The sequence below is a fragment of the Rhincodon typus genome, chromosome 18, assembly GCF_021869965.1.
Source record: "Rhincodon typus isolate 14 chromosome 18, sRhiTyp1.1, whole genome shotgun sequence".
NCBI classification, from domain to species: Eukaryota; Metazoa; Chordata; class Chondrichthyes; order Orectolobiformes; family Rhincodontidae; genus Rhincodon; species Rhincodon typus.
Window position 1 is genome coordinate 14,472,402 of NC_063349.1, and position 20,862 is coordinate 14,493,263.

The 20,862-nt window shown below is 39.4% G+C and overlaps 1 protein-coding gene across 3 annotated transcripts in view; it reads left to right on the forward strand.

Annotated features, from left to right (window-relative positions):
* Window positions 1–202: 202 nt before the first annotated feature.
* Window positions 203–20,862, forward strand: part of aass (aminoadipate-semialdehyde synthase) — a 61,190-nt gene continuing 40,530 nt past the window's right edge. Inside the window, exons 1-9 of one of the 3 annotated variants that reach the window (XM_020536093.2) lie at window positions 203–365; window positions 5,574–5,803; window positions 7,685–7,861; window positions 10,057–10,141; window positions 10,238–10,305; window positions 13,070–13,216; window positions 15,794–15,872; window positions 17,796–17,923; window positions 20,494–20,642. In XM_020536093.2, coding sequence (XP_020391682.1) covers window positions 5,582–5,803; window positions 7,685–7,861; window positions 10,057–10,141; window positions 10,238–10,305; window positions 13,070–13,216; window positions 15,794–15,872; window positions 17,796–17,923; window positions 20,494–20,642 — 1,055 coding nt within the window. In that variant the 5' untranslated portion in view covers window positions 203–365; window positions 5,574–5,581. Of the gene's footprint in view, window positions 366–552; window positions 956–1,365; window positions 1,521–5,573; window positions 5,804–7,684; window positions 7,862–10,056; window positions 10,142–10,237; window positions 10,306–13,069; window positions 13,217–15,793; window positions 15,873–17,795; window positions 17,924–20,493; window positions 20,643–20,862 lie in introns of those variants that run through there. The other 2 variants (XM_048607433.1, XM_048607434.1) reach the window with 2 other exon arrangements.

Here is a 20,862-nt window from a genome sequence, read left to right on the forward strand (position 1 = left end):
GGATGGCTACATGAATAGGGAGGGAATAGAGGAATACGGACGGAATAAGGGCAGAAGGTTTGTTTTTTAGTTCGGTTAGGGCATGGTGATCGGCACCGGCTTGGAGAGCCGAAGGGCCTGTTCGTGTGCTGTACTTCACTTTCGTTCTTTTGGGTAAGCGAGCCAATAAAGCTGAGTATGACCGAGACTTGGACACCTCTGCTGGCTGAAGGTTTCCTGGTGACATACAAGTCAATGTGTGCCTATGATAGAGGGGGTAGTGCATTGCGATGACGCTGCGTGTGGGATTGGAGCTAGTTTCACATCGGACTAGAAATAGCCTTCATTCCTAATCCCTTTCAAACCGTGCTCTGCTCAACACTGAGGTGAGTATGTTACCGACAACCAGTAACCTAGCAGTTCCTGAATTCTCCCCCACCCTCTCTGGCTTTACAGCAGCACGATCAATTGGCGCAGAGAGAGCTTCACCTCTTCGGGGGCTGCAGTATATTGTGTTTTTTTTGCTGTTTTTTCAGGCCTGTTTTAGTAATGTATTCACCTACAAAGACCCATCCTCCCTCTCCCGGCCCAAGCTCCCGAGACAGCTGGAAATTGACACACAGTACAGTCTTTCCAAGGAGCCGGTGCTGGCCTCACAGTCGAAGCCCTTTAAAAGCCTCGCTCGCTGTCACGGCGCCTATATTTAGAATCTGTGCTTCCAGTCCCTCTCGCTGGGTGAGGAAACATTTCCCAACGTATGTTTTCACTTCCTGTGGTTTAAAAAAAAACACGATTTTTTTCAAGCCCCGTATGTAGTGCAGGTTCTGGTTAAAAGCCTGGACTGTAGAAGAAATACGGAATGGTGGTGACTTTATAAAGCAACCAGCAAAATATTTACTTGCTGCCTGTAATATGGTGTGAAACAGACATTGAATCTCTTCACTTGGCCTCTCTCTCTTAAAATATTGAAAATCAGGTACTTCTAACAAGCTATTGTTTCCGAAGTTAATATCTCTGTAAATGATTTTGTTTTGTTCAATATTGTTACGAGGTTTCACGGTATTATAAGTGCTGTATAATTTCAAATTGTTGATATAGTTATCCTGGGTCACTCTCTCTTTCACTTACTGAAACTGTGTCTACTCAGAATTCTCACAAAATCCCTATCGTTTGGCTGAAGCGAAAGCTGGTCCTGGACCCCACCCCCCGACCCCGTTCTGGCTTTTATATAGTCTGTAGCAAGTTTATAGTTTAATGGGCATTGAGATTCTGCCCATGTTTGGCATCGCCACTCGTCGAATCCCATGGTATGCTTGAATTTCATTGGGTACTTGGATGAATAAAGGGGATGGGCTAGGGCAAAATAAACTTAAGATGTCTTGTAGAACATCAGGACATTCCGAAGCAATTTACAGCCAGTGAATTACTTTTGAAGAGTCTCTCACTGGTAATGAGAAAAACGTGGTGGATAATTTGCATACTCCCGTAACCTGTGAGCGATAATGATGAGATAACTCGCTCTGAGACTGTTGTTGAACCAAGTAGGTGAATATGTTAAAACTCTGAACAGACTATAATAAAAAATGTCTTGCTCCTCAGTTGGACCGTGCTTCAGGTTTACCACCTCTCACCCTTTCTACAATCCTTGTGTGCAAAGCAGCCTCAGTGCTACTCTTAAAAAATTATCAATTGTGGGGCAGATTTTGTTCTCTATGCATTTGCATCACCTTGTCCTGATCACCTGCTGGTTTAAGTTAGAAACTGCTTACATGCTGTAGCACAAAGCGTAGTTAGTGACTGAGAACATTAGATTTCTTTCAGACTGTGGTTAAGTGAAATGAATGGGTTGTCTTATGAGGATAGGTTAGACAGGATGGGCTTGTTTCCACAGTTGTTTAAAAGAGTGAGGGATGACTTGAATGAAGTGTGTAGGACCCTAAAACAAAAATAGAAGTTGCTGGAAAAGCTCAGCAGGACCTGGAATGGTTTAAACAATGTGAGTGTGGAAAGGTTGTTTCTTCTTGTAGGTCATTCAAGAACCAGGGGGCACTGTTTTAAAATTTAAGGGTTGCCCTTTAAGACAGAGATGAAGTTTTATTTCCTCTCTGGTTGTGCAACTTTGGAACTCTATGCCTCAGAAGACAGTACAGGTGGGGTAATTGAGTATATTTAGGACAGAGGTGGGTAGATTTGCGTTAGGCTGGTGACCCAGAATGTGGGAATATGGAATTAGAAACATAGTTAGATCAGCCATGATCTTATTGAATGGTGGAACAAATTTGAGGGGCCGAATAGTTCTTCTCCTATTTCGTATGTTTGTATTATAAGTGGCTGCTCTGCTTTACCACAACATAAGTAGCTTTCAGTGTTACCAGTGACAGCAGTAACAGAATGTTCCATTCACTGTGATTCCTGAAATAATGATACTTTTATTTCTAATTATGAAATATTCTCACAACAACAAAGATGCAGGAGAGTGAACTTCCTTCTGATTTCTGCCCTATCATTTTTGACTTCAACCCCATCAAAAAATTGTATTCATGTAGCCTTTTAAATGAAAGAACATGGTAAGGTACTTCATGAATATGCGGAATGGATGCTGATGCAAAAGGAGCAAGTTGTGCAGATAGTCTTTTGTGGTTTATTTTTAAGGTGAAAGGAGAAAGATTTAAAGGGGACCTGAGGGGCAACTTTTTCACAGAGGGGGTGTTTCGTATGTGGAATGAATTGCCAGAGGAAGTGGTAGATGCAGGTACAGTCACAACATTTAAAAGACATTTGGATAGGTATGTGAATAGGAAGGATTTATGTGCCAAACACAGGTAAATGGGACTAGTTTAGTTTGGGAAACTTGATTGGCATGGATGAGTTAGACCGAAGGGTCTGTTTTCATGCTGTATCACATTATGGCTCTATGAATAGAAGTTCCAGAAAATGGGAGCATGCCAGTTTAAAGTTCTGCAATTGGTGATGTAGGGAATTGGTGGCAATGACTGTTTACAGGAACATAGCAAACTGGAAGAGATTGGAGAGATTAAATTCTTCCAACTCATAGGCAAGAGGAATAATTTGAATTTCTTGTATGTTTGGCTGATAGGTTACAACAGATTAGGAAGGATACTGAGCAATGGGAGAGCTGGACATTGTGCAGAATAGGAGATATGTGGTGGAGTCCTGTACATGTTGGAGTTGAAAAGCTATCAAGTAGTTTGGAGTTGTTAGCACTTGAGTTACAAAATTATGTTTTATAGTTTGAATGGTAACAGGCAGTGCTGTAGAAATTGTCTCGGTGATAGAATGTGGGATTCAACTGGTCTCACTCAGCCTAAGAAAGTGACTGGAGAGAAGATTCAATTGGTGGCTAGGGGACAGATTTTATGATGAGGCAGCAAAGGCAATGCCTTTATGAAAACCGAAAGAACTGTGGATGCTGTAAATCAGAAACTAAAACAGAAGTTGCTGGAAAAAATTCAGCAGGTCTGGCAGCATCTGTGAAGAGAAATCAGCGTTAACGTTTTGGGCCCGGTGACCCTTTCTCAGAACCGTTCTGAGGAAGGGTCACCGGACTCGAAACATTAATTCTGATTTCTCTTCACAGATGCTGCCAGACCTGCTGAATTTTTCCGGCAACTTCTGCTTATGAAGGAAATGTCTTTGGTCTTCTCAGTGTTTGAATGGAGAAGTTATCCTGAAACATGTTGCAGACGACACAGTATCTCCAAAATTAAGTGACTTTGCTTGACAATCGAGAGTTCAAAGAGGTGATAGAGATCTAAAGCAGTGCATCAGTAGAGGCTCAGATATCAATACAAGTGCAAATCTTGTCTGTGGCTTTCAGCCCATTAGATGGTATGGTATGTTGTGTCACTTTCCTGGTACAAAATCCAATATTGGTTTGGTTTCATTTTAATTGTCCATGTTTTTGCCCTCCTGCTCCCCAAACCTAGCATAAAAACAATTCAGTCCTCAGGCATTTAGTAACGTTCCTAGAAACGAAGGCAATTCTACAATCGGTTTATGGTGTTAGTGGATGCATGATTAGAAGTTTGAAAATAGAAAATCTGATTCATAATTTATTGATATACAGAGATTAATAAATTCCTACTGATCTGTTTGTCACCTAGTAAAGGTGGATTGCATTAATTTCTAGGCAGCATTTTTAAAGAATGAATTGTTGATGCAGAATGTGCTGTAACCTGTTCCATGTTGTGCAATGTACTTGATAGGTTAAAGGCAAATGACTGTCATTGTTTTATCTTGAGACTAATGAAATGGCAAAAGGAAAAATGATTCAAGATTCAACTTTCGTAAGGATACAAAATAAAACTGGAGCTGTGGAACACAGATGTGAGAAAACTCAGGACCATAAAAAGCTTAATCTACCGTTATAATCCACCTGGCCACTTCCAGAATTCAGAATAAATAAGCACAGAGATGGGGTTATGGGGATAGGGTTATCAGGAGAATGGTATTCTTTTTGATGACAGTAATAAACAGTCAGATCATGCATCTTTGTCGACTTTAAGCCCTGCGCCTGTTCCTGATCCACCTGATGGCTTTTATTTTGAGGCCTTCACAAAGGTGACTCCGAGGTCTGCCTGTTTCATTCTGTGCTCTACTTATAATTGCAGATTAAGGTTTATCAGATATTTAGGATCTGCATACAATTCTGAAGATGTCCTTATCACCGGGCCAGAAGGTTCAAGTCCTACCTGCTCCAGTGGTGTGGCATAGTATTTCTGAGCAGGTTGACTAAAAATGCCTACAAATCGAAGGGACCAACAAATGGAGTGCATTTAGTGTAAAGCTCCTTCAACTAATATTCTAAGACTGCTGGATGCCAATCCACAAACAGATAAGTTCCCCTTTCTCTTTAAAGAAAAGTCGTCTTTTGTAAAGTTAAGAGGTGCAATGATTGACCCTCCTGGCTCTACAGAATTATTTTAGTTCACTTCCTGCCTGCTGTCCCCACCCTTTAATCCCCTGATTACTTTCCTTCTCTTTGACATTAAACTTGCACCCAATGCAGTCACTGGGTTTCCTACACAACCCAATGTGAACTGTCCATGAGCACTGCTTCAGAGCTGGCAGCTCATTGGCATTAGATAGAGGAGGCTGAATGCCAAGAGCATCAGCCAGCCAACCTGGTTGTACTCTCGTTCAGTCAAAATTTCCCCCGTTGTAAGGACATTTGACTCAAAAGGCAAATTTCCAAATCTTTGATTATCTCTCAAAGATAATCCTCCCATTATATTTGAGAGGATTTCCCAAAATCACGTCATGATCTTAAAATTTCTGTCGAACTTTGCAGAGGTCACTAGGAATATGGCAATCTTTGAAATGAGTTTGCGGGAGGCTAGTAAATTTTTATAGGCTCACAGCAAGCGTATCAATGTTCGTAGGAGCCAATGGGAAGAAGTATAGTGTCCTCATACAGCTAAATTTGAAAACTGTTGCTAGGTATAGCAATTACCAAAATGTTGTTTTACTTTTCACAGCATATTGACTTGTTTATTGAACAGTTATGTGATGGTTCTTTTCTTTTTCATGTCCTAAAACGGGTGTGGATTGCTTCCTTTCTTTTCTGTAAGCAGGCTTGATCATGTTTTGGTTGTTGAAACATAAAAACAGAGCAATAAGCTGCTGCCTCTGTTGTGGCCACCTGAGATACCAGCATCACAAAGCTGTCTTGGCCTTGCGGAGGGAGGATATAAATGCCTGGGAGAGGCGAGCACCATTGGCTCCAAGACACATCAAAGAGGTGACCAGCGCAGGCTACAAAGTCTTGGTGCAACCATCCAACAGAAGAGCCATCCATGAAAAGGTGATTCTGAATGATTCATTGTGTACAATGTCTCTGGACCCAATTTTAATTGGTTCTACCAGCACCCCAAGTTTTTAAGTCTGCTTTAAATTTAAGCTGGAGCAATTTTATTTCTATGAATGGAACTCATTTTTAAAAAGAAATGTCAAGAAACCATGACCTCATCAGTCAGCACTTCTATATGTTGATAGCTATGTTTATCTCTCAACAGGAATTAGTTTACCACTCAGAACAAATTTCTCAAGTTGTTCTCCAGATTTCTTCACTATTCTGGCAGCAATGTTATTGAGCGGTTTCTGCCTCCAGTTTTCTTTCACTTTAAATGAACTGTTTTGGATTAATAATGATACTGTTTGTTTGAAGGCAGAAAATTTGCAAGGGAGCTTCACTTTGTTGTTGGAATAGTCTTGTTTCAACAGTTCTAATTTGATATTCTAATTCAGATCTTCCTAACATTGCGTTGGTGAGGTGCTTTGTTTTGTAGTGCTTATTCATGTAATTATTTATCTTCAAAATATCTTCACAATAATATGTAACATGGAGCAAAATCATAAATGTAAATAATGAGCAAGCTACTCCCCAGGCTTTCACTTTGTAACAAACATGAATTCTTCCATAGTGCTTGCAAGTTCAGTTTAGAATGAAAGTGGCCAAAATCCAAATTCTAAAAGATTTCTTCAATTGCCAGTTAATCTGTCTCATAAATGCACAACTAAAGTCTGTTCTTCTTGGTTTGTTTTCTAATTCTTCCTCTTTTTAATGTTCACTTCCATCCAAAAGATCCTTGTTTTTCTTTTAAAATGGAGAGAACAGCTTCAGTAAAACAGCAGTCCAAATGTTGTATACAAGCACGGTGGGGCAGCTAGAGTTTCCACATTCACAATTCAGGTGCCTGCTCAAAATTACACCCATTTAAAAAAAAAAATTCCCCATTCTACATTGTGTTTCCACACTGCTGAATTTGCATTTTATTATTGCACAAGCTGCTCTGAACCAGTGTAGTTTGTTTCTTTAAAAGTTTAAAATTATCTTAATTAAAGATAGTAATTTGAACAGTGTAATTGCTGCAAAAAATGGACTTGCTGTGAAATATAGGTATTTTTAATTGCTGTCAAGCCACTATCTACAAGAGCTGAGTTTTAAATGACTTTTTCCAAATATATAAAATAATTTTTTAACTATGTTGAGGTATTGTAGTTGGTTTATTAATAAATTAAATTTAAAAATAATTCAAAATCTTTAAAAATTTGTCTTTTTCTCTCCTAGCACCCAAAAGAACTAACTTAATTTTTAAGGAATTCTACAGGTTTGCAAATAAACACAAATAGTGAAAACTTCTTCTGGTTATTAATTCATCCGTGGGCTGTGGCAGAGCTTGTAGCAAGGCCTACTTTAGTTTGACCTCTTATGAACCTGGTGTAAAAGATTGCGAAATAGGTATGCTGAATGTAAATCAGATGTCAAATTCTGTGATATTTCCATGCCAGTTATTCCAATTTCAATCAAATGAGCAAGAATAAGGCTCAACTGAGCAGAATCTCTAAGCTGTTAATTGATTGTTCCCTAATGTCTGCAGCAATCATTTTTAAGATTGCATTATTAACGTCTGTAAAAGTCTGAAGTGCCTAAAACATGAATTAAATGTATGATACTCTTTTACAAAATTTATATAGATTTTGATTCTTGCCCTGCCAATTCTATCTCAATTTACTCATGATCCAGTAAAGAAATTAAAATTTATGAACATAAGTGGGAGCACAAAATCACCAATTGGTACAAAGGACTTATTTATCTCTGACATATTGGCTTGTTGAGGCTAAATGTGTTTGAAGTTCACTTATGAAAGAAGAAACTATATTTTTATAATGTCTCCCTTTTTAGGATTATCGGCAGGCAGGGGCTATAATCCAAGAAGATATCTCCGAGGCTTCTTTAATTATTGGAGTGAAAAGTCCTCCAGTGGAGAAGCTAATACCCAAAAAGACTTATGCCTTCTTTTCACATACAATTAAAGCCCAAGAGGCAAATATGCCTCTTCTGGATGCTATCATTGAAAAGGTATAGTAGAATTTTTGTTAGCAGTGCGTGGAACTTGATTTTAGTGACCTTTAAACACCCCTCATAAGATTACTTTGTTTGAACATTTTCTATATCTTTATTGTTATTGATGACAATGAAAACAAACAGATCCTGACTGTGCTGTCTTCAAGATTTGTTGGAAATTCTCTTGATATTCAGACTGATATGCTTTGGATGAGTACAGAGGTGGACTTACACCTTGTCAGCATTATCCCAACCTGAGGCCATTTTCCCAGAGAAGGATTAAGGGCTGGTATTTTCTAGCAGCACGTAGCCAATTAATGTAAGTTAATTGGCCTAAAGTAATTATTTTTAGAAGCCAACTGGAATTTTTCAGTCAGTTTGAGGGCCCCTTCTGATGGCAGCTCTGCTAGCTGCTCTGCAGGGAAGGTGCCTCTTCTGCCTGTCTGACTCTAACTCACAGGCCACTCTGTATAGAGGGGTTCCTCTACCATAATGGCAGCCTGGCTGTTGTGACCACTTTTTTAGATTAAGAGATGGAAGCCGTCTGTCCACAGTGCCTGAAATGGCAGGTGTCCGCTCCTCCTGAGCTGGAGTCACTGCTATTAGCCCATCCACGTCAAGAGATTAAGGATGGTGAGCTCACCCTGTGGCCACAAAGTGGCTAATCCAGAGGAAATCGTTGCCAAGAGACAGCAATACACAGTGCGTGATTCTGACCCTTATCCGACAACTGGGGTCAACCCGAAAGCAAAACTCCTGTCGCCTGTTGTTGTTGAGATTGCATTTTTGTTTTATGGACGCCTAATTAATATGTGAAGGTTTGTTTCAGCATGCCTAGGTTTATATTGTTGATCTCTTAGAATCTGAAATCTTAGAAACTGAGATGGTCAGTTGTGTCCATTACGTACTGTCAGAAGCCAACATTTCTCAACACTTTTAATGTGATTTTAAAAAAAGTGTGGTGTGTGCCCATAATAAATAAATTAAAATCTTTATTAAAGGAGATTTAATTAAATAAACAAAAACTCTTGATTGGGCAGGGATTTAAGATCAAAAGAGTTGAGCAACACTGAAGAAGGGTCTAGGCCCGAAACGTCAGCCTTCCTGCTCCTCTGATGCTGCTTGGCCTGCTGTGTTCATCCAGCTCTACGCCTTGTTATCTCAGATTCTCCAGCATCTGCAGGTCCTACTATCTCTAATGTAATGTTGCTTCCTTGCAGTGCTCATTCATTTGGGCCTTTATACAAGAGGCTGTCTGATTGGAAGCTGGCCAGAGGCCCTTCTAAATGGAATTCAATCAAACCTGCCCACAGCTAAAGAATTAATTATGGTGACTGAGAAGCAGTGTTGCTGGAAAGAAATTTGGGCCCAATTGACTGGCTCAAGCTGGATTTGTGTGATTGGAGACAGCAGTATAATTTTCAGATACTGCTTTCTGTTTGGTAAAAGCAACATTGCCAGTGCACAGTAGGCAAATTCTGGGCTTGGTCCAGGATGTAGGAGTGAGTCCATATTATTACCTCAAAAACAAATAGATGATGTTTAAAACTTGGACTGTTTTAGTGTGATAGCAATAATTTAAAAACATGGTGTAGTGTGTATCTATAATAAATAAGATAAAATCTTCATTAAAGGTTTTTTGATTAATTAAACAAAAACTCTGGATTGGGCAGGTACATAAGAGCAAAACAGTTGAGCAAAATTCAGTTTTTTTTAAGGAAAAAATAACTCCCTCTCCCTACGGTAATAAAATAAATCAGTTAACAGAATACTATAAATATTCTTGACTCTGTGTAATTATTGCGTATTTTAGACATTGCAGCACAGGGTGTGTATTGAGTAACTTCCTCCATGAAATCTCCTTGTGGGGGAGGAGAAAGAGAACTGTGAATGTCAGAAATCTAAAATTAAAAAAAAGGGAGATGATGGAAATGTAGCTCCTGAAAGTGCCAGTATTTTCTGGTTTTTTAAAAAAATTTTACTGTTGGCAAGAGTTTCCCAGTTTTTTGAGTTAGTAAAGTTTGAGGTCTTTCTGTTTTATGGAAGACTTTTTTTTTGTTTGTGTGGAGACCCTGGATAATTTAAATTTGAGTTTCTATTTCACTCAGACATTGAATGCAAGCGAATGCTTTAATGTTGCTAAACATGTTTAATCACTGCAAGAGATTGTAGTCCCAAAGAACTCATGTTGCTTTTTGTTGTACTTCTAGGAAATTCGCCTGATTGATTATGAAAAAATGGTGGATAGCAAAGGGACAAGAGTTGTGGCATTTGGCAAATGGGCTGGGGCAGCAGGTACACTTATCCCATTGTAACCTTTATCCCTTGGAACAAATACATGATGACCTGAACAATACCTTCCTAATTATTTCCTCCTGCTGGTTGTTACAGGAATGATCAACATTTTACATGGTTTGGGACTGCGCCTCCTTGCTCTCGGCCACCACACTCCTTTCATGGTAAGAGTCCTCTATTTTTCCTGCTTTTGTGTAGTATTGTGCTCCTGGGTTTGTTGATGTAATAAGCAGGATGGATAAAAGAGAAGCATTAGATTGAGTATGTATTTGGATTTGATAAGGTATCCCATGAAAGCTTATTGCAGAAGGTTAGAGCTCCTGGTGTTGGGGTCGTATGTATTAGCATGAATAGAGGACGAGTTATTTAACAGGATACAGAGAGTTGGAATATATAGGTCATTTTCAGGTTGGCTCCATTCTAACTAATGGACTGCCATGCTAATTATGCTGCGGCTGCAACTATTTATAAACTACGATAATAACTTGGATGAAGAAATGACAGTGGTGTAATCAAATTTGCAGATAGATGGGAAAGCAATTTATGATGAGGAAACACTGGCTTAGCTTTTGATCCCGAGGTGGGGGGTAGGTACACGTTGAATTTGGGCTGGTGATCCCTGGAAACATTTCAGAGACAGACACAGGCTTGTATAATACGAAGGCAGGCTGATTAAAAGGCCCATCTTGGTTCCCTAAGACTTCATCACAGTTGTTTTCTTGAACCCAGGTCCTCTGACCGTCACACTGCCCCATCTGCTCCCCATGCTCCATGTATGTCAACTCCTGCCAAGCTTTTCATCCTTCTTCTAAGACCCCTTGTATCCTCCATGCCAACCTCTTCTCCCTCTACTCATTCCCATGGTCCCTTATAACTTTTATGCCAACTTACTGCACCCCACATCTAAATGGACTCTTTATGGGTCCTGTGAAATCTGAGTGACAATGCATCCATCTACATGAATTCACATGGTCCTGCTGAGTTTGTGTTTCTTCTCTGTGTGAATCATGTCATTGCTCTGTTTCCCTGTCACAAAAAAAATCTGTCAGAAATGTCAGAAAACCCTATATCAGGGTTTTAGCCCCTTTTTGGGTATGCCGTGGAGTCTCGACAACTCCAAGAAAATCTAGGCCAAAGCAATATGGATAGGTTAAGTGAGGATCAAAGATTTGCAGATGGAGTATATTATGGTAAAATGTGATGTTGTCCACTTTGGCAGGGTAAGAATAGAAATGTAGAACATTATTTAACTAGAGTAAGACTGCAGTATGTGTATGTACAGAGGAACCTGGGGATTCTTGTATATTGAACACAAAAACTAGCATGCAGGTACTATGGGTAATTCAGAAAGTACGTGGAATGTAGGGCCTTTATTGCAAAAGGAGCAGAAGATAAAAGTGGAGAATTCATGCAACACATTTTGGGATATTGGTAGGACCAAGAACTCATTGAAGTTTAATAGAATGAGAAGCAATAGATTCTGACTGGATGGATGCTGGGAGGATGTTTTGTCTTTTGGGGGAGTCTGGAGTTGTGAGGTACAGTTTAAAAATAAAGGTTCCTCCATTTGAAATGGAAGTGAGGAGATGATTTTTCTCTCAGGGTCATTACTCTTGAAATTCTCTTTTCAGACAGCAGTGCAGCCTGGGTCATTGAGTATATTCAGGTTACAGAGTTTTGATCAACCAGGTTGACCAGGGTTATAGGAAAGGAAATAGACCAAAAACAGACAAGTCATGATCTTATTGAATGGCAAAGCAGGCTCAATGCCTACTCCCCTTATTTTTCATGATCTTATGACTGACTTAATCTTATTTTGTCAGTACCCTCCCAACTTAATTTCTTTCCACTCCTCCCTTTTGAAGATGTTGTTGTCTTAGTTGCTGGTGGTTAGATATGTTAGCTGCTCTTTCTGTTACATTGTTCAAGATTAAGATTTAGTTACTCCTAGATAAAGATTTCAGAATGTTGCTCACCAGTAGAGCAGCATATTCGAGAATAAATTCTAACTTCTCCTGATATTCAGTGACACAAGTTCCAGTAGGGGCTGTTGAATTCATATCAACCTTTAGTGAATCCAAGCCGGCTGCCGAGGTGGAAATGAAGACACGTGGCTTTTTTGTTCAGAGAGTTTATTGACTTACTCAGTCTTGTACCTTTCACCATTCCCCCCTGCCCCGTCCCCCCAACCAAGCGTCACTGTGGCTTTCCATTTATATGTGCTCAAAGACAATTAATATCTATCACTTATTATTCATAATATTAATGATAACATTTAAGAAACTCTAACGATTTGATGAACCAGACATTAGCAATCAGGACCTCCCTAATCCTGGGACACAGGCTAATTGAGACTCATTCTGACTGAGATCTGCTCACTTCTAGCACTTCTCATGTCTATACAGGTGAATTACTTTGGAGTTAACAGAAAATCCTCATTCATAATTTTGCTAATGTTTTAAATAAATGCAACTGGCCTCTGGGAGCTTCACTTTCACATCCTTGGATTTTTGATGGCCAGATTCTGGCACGAGAGTTTTCAAACCTTTAACAAAAGGGCCAAACCTCCCATTCATCCTAACACCATCTAACAATCTAGGTCTACGATAAATATCTTTTAGTATATCTTTTAGAGCTGCTATTTAAAGTTAGATGCAAGACAGCAGTCACCACAGAGCTTCTCCTGCTTTGCTACGGTAACTGTGCTTGTCATGTGATGGAACCCCAGTTTTACGAGTGGTATAGGGGTGGGGTGATGGTAATGGGGAAAATGATGGTGGGAGGGCAGATGATATTGGGAAAAGGTGCCTTCAATGAGGGTCTTCCAGTGAATCTAGTCTTGGAGCCATCAGAGCTGAGTTAGAGTCATCTGGTGAGCTGTTTTGTTAATGAGTATTGATATATTCAGTCGATGCATTCTGTTTTCAGCATATTGGCATGGCTCACAATTACAGGAACAGTGCCCAGGCAGTGCAAGCTGTTCGGGACTGCGGTTACGAGATCTCCTTAGGTTTAATGCCTAAGTCCATTGGACCAGTTACGTTTGTGTTCACAGGCACTGGTAATGTCTTCAAGGTAGGTTTTATGTGTTTTGCTCAGTTTGTAGGGAATGAGGGGATTACTTTAATGTCTCTTTGGTATTCTTTCTAGTAAAATAACATTAAAATAAGGTCACAAAATGTGTATTGAACCAAGGTCAAGATAGCAGAAGAGACCCCTTTGTATCTTAAAATATCTATGAAAATGTTCTCTCTTCAAAAAAAGTGGAGTGTATGTATGTGAAATGTATCTGTTTTCAATTTGCTTACATCATAAAATTGTTCGATCTCATGCAAGAAGAGGCAATAATAACGGCAGGAGTTGGCCCTGGGAAAACTAATTACAGTATTTTTTTTTCCTGCTTTGTTTGCTAGTGAGTGTTGGAAAAGTGCAGTAAAGTCTGCTATGTTATCAGCGCAGTCAAAGTTTTTGTTTTCGATGTTCTGTGCAGCAGTGCATTTTGTGGTGGGAGTCGGCAAATTCAGAGAAGGGAAAGCAACACTATTTTGCTTATGTCTTAATTTGTGATATTGGAGTGTGAGGTGCCCTTCAAAATGGCACCGTAAGTTTTTTCATAATGTCACTGGGTGAAATCTTGCTTTTTTTTTTAGAGGATTCAGTGCATCGTTATTCACCTGACTCACATAGTTGAACATGATTTGGATGTGGCTTGTCCTTGAGTGAGGGAGGGCTAAAGTCAAAACAAATGTTTGGAAGCATTATTGTAGACAGTGACTGGTCAGTCCATGGAGTAGCTCCTTGGGGAAATGGTGAAAGGTGCTGATACCAATACATTCGAATAGAAATTAGATGTATTTCAGAAAATAACATTTTAGGATACAGTGCACGAATAATTGAAGAAATAACATGTTAAGTGTAGCATGCTTAGAAGGAACAGTTAACTGTGGAGTTATGGTTCTCAAAACTGTAATGCAGAGATTTCCTCGCATCATGTATGGATCGGTTGTAGACTAATTGATAGCAAATTGTTGCTATCATTACTTGACAACTTCTTTGTTGTTACAACATGTGACTTTCAGAATGGTAGCAGAGGAACAAGATGATTTTTGGACTTTTTTGAATAGCAGTTAATATGTTCACTTGCTAGAACAGTCATTGAGTGTTGCTGAAAAGAGAAATGTTGTCTTGCTCGTATCAGGAAAAACGCAAAAATATCTCGTTTCAAATGATCACAACAACTTATACTACAGGAGAAAAGGAGTTGATTGCATGGAAGTTGACTAATTAGTTGGCATGTTGCCACAGAGTAAATAATGGGGGGAAAATGCACCCCAAACTCCAAGGTAGTTAAAAGAAAGGCACAGGGCTTAACATGTTCCTTTTGTTTGCACAGATCTGGTCTCCGTACATAAACATATATCACTTTGAGGAAGGATAAATAAGCCACTATACATGCTTTACTGATTATCATAAATTGGTTGTTAATATAGCTGTTTGCACACTTGGGATTATTGAGGCACTGTATTCATTTATCCAGAAGCTTATGGAGCCTATAATCCCCTAGCTTAGCTAACATAATTTTCTTTTCAGCAACATTCAAATTCCTATATCTAATGTGAACTGCTTAATGCTTGTGCAATTTTCATTGTTTAATCAGAGTTGTAGTTGTCTTCAAGGTCATTCCCAGAGGGGTTAGACTTAATCGTCTTTTTAAAATCATGCCTGTTGGTCATTATTGCAGTTCTTTCGATAATCGGTTCTGAGTGTCGGTTTGCTCCTGCTAGCTCGCTATTTGTGTGCATTGAGTTAGTACAACTGCAAGAAAAGAAATACATGTTTCATTTCCAATTCATGAATGGATTTGTTTTACCTTATCAAGAAATTGTGTTAAGTAGTTTGTGGTTTAATAAGCACAATTTTGCTCTGACTTATACTTGAGAAATAATTCCTAAATGTTAGAACTTTTCCCACATCGAACTGAGTCCTGTATATGGACTGAAAGACCACATGAAGGAATGTTAGAGTTGAATTCCCCCTGTTGCAGCCACCCTGTATACAATTACTATCAGCATTATTTTGGAGGGGTTAATGCGGGAGGAAGATAACGATTATTTTCAATTAACTTAGGTTGGGGATGAGCTGAGGATTTTAGAAGTGAGGGACGAGTTGTTGAGGGAATTGAACAAAACCTTGAAGGGAAAAGTTAGGGGAATTGGGCTTGCTAAATTCCTCTTGCAAAGAGCAAGCATGGGTTTGATGGACCAAATAGCCTCCCTCTGTGATATAACCACTTCATGATTCTAATCTTAAGAGTTGTACATTTCAATGAAAGAGCAGAATTGCATTCTCAAAAGTTGTTAATTATTTTAAGTGAACTACATAAACTTTGTGTTACATTTTGCGAGAAAGTGCTGCTTTTCTATAAATTGTATTGCATATTGCCCCAAAGATGCTTCTTGAAAATTATTCAAGATTTTTGAAGCCTCTTGTTTCTTTTCTTTGAGTTTTTAATTCAACTTTGGCTGTTTCCTACTTTACAGTTATAGGTGCTATATAATTTACTGTTGCTTTGATATAAATCTAAAACAATGAAATTGAAAAAGGATGAAACAAAATATTCTTCTCGATAACTAACTGCTGTTACCTTTCCAGGGAGCACAAGAAATATTCACTGAACTTCCTTGTGAATTTGTTGAACCACATGAGCTTCGAGATGTTTTTCAGTCTGGAGGTATTTAATAATTATAATTTGCTTTATCCACTCTTTTTATAGTAATCTGATCTGATGAATGTCTTGTACTTGTATGCTGTCATGTTCACTGGCTGGTCCCCACAATGTTGAAAATTTTTGTGTGTTGTCTGAAGTAGAGAATGTGAGCACTCTATATTGTCTGAACTCAGGAGTGTGATTGCTGGAACTCTGGTGTGTTAGTGCAGTGTGTATGTCTTACCTCGTATGCGTCAATGTACTGCATGTATCTTGACTTGCGGTATTGGCAAAGTGCATATGTCTTGTCATGCTTGTCTTAGCATGATATGTTTGTTGGAACTCGGGACCATGAACGCTGTGCATTGTCTGATCCCAGGTGTATTAGTGTGGTGTGTAGGGAGCCTATTACAACACTGCCTGCACATAGCCTGATGTCATTGACTAAATCAAATGGTACGTACTTGGAAGAATGCTGGAAGAGTTGTGTTCTGATTTGATTTTATTATTATCTCATGCACCTAGGTACAGTGAAAAGTTTTTTGTTTTGTGTGCGGTACAGGCAGATCATACCATACAAAGTGCATAAGGGTAATAAAACAGACCGAGGAATATAATGTTACAGCTGCAGAGAAGGTGCACAAAGACTAAGATCAACACTAAATTTAACAGCAGGGAAAAAGCTGTTCAGTTGCACCTACCACGTGTCATCTGCACTTTTGATGTCATCTCCTGCAAGCAAACACAGGCAACTGAAAAAAATTCCTTTGCAACGTATTCACAACTGATACAAAAGAATGAAGCCCCAAAACTAATTGGGAGAGTGGTCTCATACTTGCCACAGAGATCCCTGTTGGCTGTGTTTGTCACGTAACTTGCATCTTTTATGTAACAATAAAAGAACGTTACACATCAGTAGATGAGCAACGTAACCACCTAACATATGGTGATTGGCTTTTGAAATGTCATTTAATAAACTGGGCAAGTCCATTTGTTAGAAGAAAACTTTTTTGCTTCCTGCTTTCAAATTGTATTTGGTCTTAAACAAATGCCAGTAAGTTTGGTTTGATGCAAAGGTTGCTAGGACAAATGCAAATGAACCCTCATTGTAACTAGCTGGTACAAATGAGTAGGTCTGGGAAAGTGCACAGTACAGCTTGCTATAATGAGTAGTTTTACATCGGGCAGGATTTGGCATTTGTTTTTTTTTTTATTAATTCACGGGATAAGTGCATTGTTGGCTAAACCAGCATTTATTGCTCATCTCTAATTGCCCAGAGTAATCTTTAGAGTTAACCACATTGCTGTGGATCTGGAGTCACCTGTAGGCTAGACCAGGTAAGGTCCTTCTTTCAAGGACATTAATGAACCAGGTGGCTTTTCCCCAACAATGGATTCATGATCATCATTCAAACTCTTAATTCCAGATTTTCTTTTTATTGAATTCAAATTCCACCGTCTGCCATGGTGAGATTTGAACTTGGGTCCCCAGAATATTATCTGGGTCTCTGGAATAACTGTCCAATGATGATGATTGTAGGCTGTTCCCTTAAAGCTATTTTTAATCAACCTGTTTAGGGATGTTATGACCTTATCTCTGAAGCAGGTGGGACTTGAACCTGGGCCTTTTGGCTCCGAGGTAGGGAAACTACGTCTATGCCACAAGACCCACCTACTTACCTTGCCTCAGCATATCAAGTCTTTTCTGGTTTGACATTATCACCAGCAGACAATACAAAATGAAATGGCTAACATTTGCATCCTGGTCTTGAAGTTACTGGCACTCTTAGAGGCAGGAGGGGTAGACAATAAATACCAAAAGCTGGCAAATGGTGAGGTGGGTAAATAAAATTATTTGGATTTCTCCGCTGTTCAGCAAAAATAACAGTAATTAAAGTACTGTGAACTGTTCAGTTTGGAATTAACTGTGTGTGATTCATTGCACAGATCAAAGAAAAGTTTACTGCACAGTTCTCAGCCGTCATCATCACGTTGTTAGAAAGAGTGATGGGAAATATGACCCTGTTGAATATCAACATCATCCTCAATTATACACCTCACGCTTCAGTGTTGATGTAAGAACGAGAAAACATTTTGGTTTGTATAAAATATCAATGCCATAGGATGTGATATAAATATTCCAGAGCCTGAGATTTATCTGAAGGGCAGTTGTTTTTTCTTTTGATTAAGCTTAGTGTCCTGATCGTTCCATTTTAATAGTCACTGATGGGTACAGTTCTTTTTTTTTTGAAAATCTGCAATGGGAAAAATTTCTCCTCCACCTCCAGACCACTATTCAGTGTTGTCTTTAGCCTTGAAATGGTTTGGTGATATTTCCAGGGTTGTACAGAACTCTCTTGACTATAAGAAAAAAGAGCAGGAGCAAACCTTCTGGCCCCTGAACCTGTTCCACCATTTAATAAAATATTGGATGATCTTGAACTTTAACTCTGAGTTTTCCCTCTCACTCCCCAGATCCTTTGATACCCTGAGAGTACAAAAATCTACATCCGTTCTAAATGTGGTAAACAATGGAGCATCCACAACTCATTGGCATAGAAAATCCCAGAGCCTGTCTAACACTGAAGAAATTTCTAATCATTTTGGACTAAATGATTGGCCTCTAATCCTAAAAGCGCCTCCAGCTAGGGGAAACAACCTCACAGTACCCACCCTGTCAAGTTCCTTCATAATCTTGAATATTTCAGATTCCCTTTCATTCTCCTGAATTCCAAAGAATACAGGCCCCAGTGTACTCAGCCTCTCATCATAGGACAACCCCTTATCCCAGGGACCAATCCAATGAGCCTCCCCAGTATTGTCTCTAATATAAGCATGTCCTACTTGAAATATGGAGATGAAAACTGCACATAGTATGTCAGATGTAGTCTCTCAAAATCCCTGTACAACTGTAGTAAGATTTCCTTATTCCTATACCTCCGTTGCCTTGCAGTAATGGTCAGTGTGCCATCTTCTTTCCTAGTTGTTTGCTGACCCTTCATGCTAACTTTCTATGAAAGGCTGTTTGATGGGCAGCTGTCATGCTCATACCATTGTTTGTGTTTTCTATCAACTTTGCGTGAACATCTTATCAACAGGACAACTTGCGTCCCAATCAAAATTTGGTTGAGCAGCACAGTGTCCTGAAAGGAACTGAACTCGACACTTCAGAAATTGTTCCACCAATCTGGCACGGTGATCCAAAGGCATTGTATTTTTATTTAACTCTTTCTGGTTCATCTATTCTGTCTGGTTTATTTGCAAGGTCATCAAATGTCGCAGGTTAACATCTATGGTTAAAATTCAGCATAGCCATTTCCACTCTTCTCATCTAGCTAGAGAGAGATGGTATATTGACTGTTTCTGATGCTGATCTTTGAAAGATTTTATTTATGATCTTTTCCATTGATACACAAATTATACATGCAAAACATTACCGAATCTAGCCAGTTCCATAGGATCGTAATGCCTTGCTAACACATTGTATTGATTCACCACTCCACCCAAGAATAAATTTTGCTACAGGCCAATTAGGGAGGAAAGACAGGAAATTCGTCAGGCTATGGACACTAGTCTAGGAGATCTTCCTGGCAGTAACTGGCAGTACAGCATTCTGAACTTACAATAGAAAATTATCTCTAACCCAGACAAAAACAGACCCAGCTCATTTGAAGAAATTTCATGATTGATTGACAGAACCACTATTCTTTGGGGAATAATAAAAGCAAAACTTGTCTGGAAAGAAATAACCTTGATATTGAACTTATCCTGCCTTAACAAAACTAAACATCATGATCTCTGATCTACCCTAATTAGTTCAACTGAAATAGGTTATATTTTTATTCATTCATGGGATGAGGGTGTTGCTGGCTAGGCAGCATTTATTGTCCATCCCTAATTGCCCAGAGGGCAGTTAAGAGTCAACCACATTGCTGTGGGTCTGGAGTCACATGTAGGCCAGACCAGGTAAGGATGGCAGCTTCTGTCCCTAAAAACATCAGTGAACTAGAAGGCTTTTTCCAGCAATCGACTCACGGTCATCATTAAATTCTTACTTCCAGATATTTATTGAATTTAAATTCCACCATCTGCTGTGGCAGGATTTGAACCTGGGGACCCAGAACATTATCTGGGTCTCTAGATTACCAGTCCAGCGATCATGCCATTAGGCCATTGCCTCCCCTCCATTAGGCCTTTGTCCATGCAAACACAATCTAATCCCTTTGTTACTTTATAATCCTTGAACAAATCAGGCCTCTCCAGCCTCTCCTTAAACTCAAACCTTTCAGTCCGGGTAGCATCCTAGTAAATATTTTCTAGTTGAATAATATTATTTTCTATGGTAGGGTGAACAGAACTGCATACAATAACCAAATGTAGCCTTACCAACATCTTCTACAGCTGCAACAAGACGCCCCAACTCCTATACCCAATGTTCTGATCGATAAAAGCTAGCATGCCGAAAGCCACCTTTACCACCCTGTCTATCTGTGACTCCATTTTCAAGGAGCTTGTACCCCTAGATCTCTTCATGCTCTCAAAGTGGAGAGATTGAGCTTGTTGAGTGTATCTTGCCACCTAAACTACTTTAAACTGGGAATGCTTTAAGCTTTAAAGATGCTAAAATGTCCACACTACTTTTTAGATTGCTCCATATACCACATGTTTGGTGAATGGTATTTATTGGGATCCAGATACACCTCGATTACTTACCCGATTGGATGCTTCCAATCTGCTGGCATCGGCCAAAGATTTTGACCCAGCTAGTGATGGTTGCCCAGAATTACCTCACAGGTAAGTTGATTATAAACTTGCTTACTTACTTTCTGAGATAGTAGGAACTGCAGATGCTGGAGAATCTGAGATAACAAGGTGTAGAGCTGGATGAACACAGCAGGCCAAGCAGCATCAGAGGAGCAGGAAAGCTGAAGAAGGGTCTAGGCCCGAAACGTCAGCCTTTCTGCTCCTCTGATGTTGCTTGGCCTGCTGTGTTCATCCAGCTCTACACCTTGTT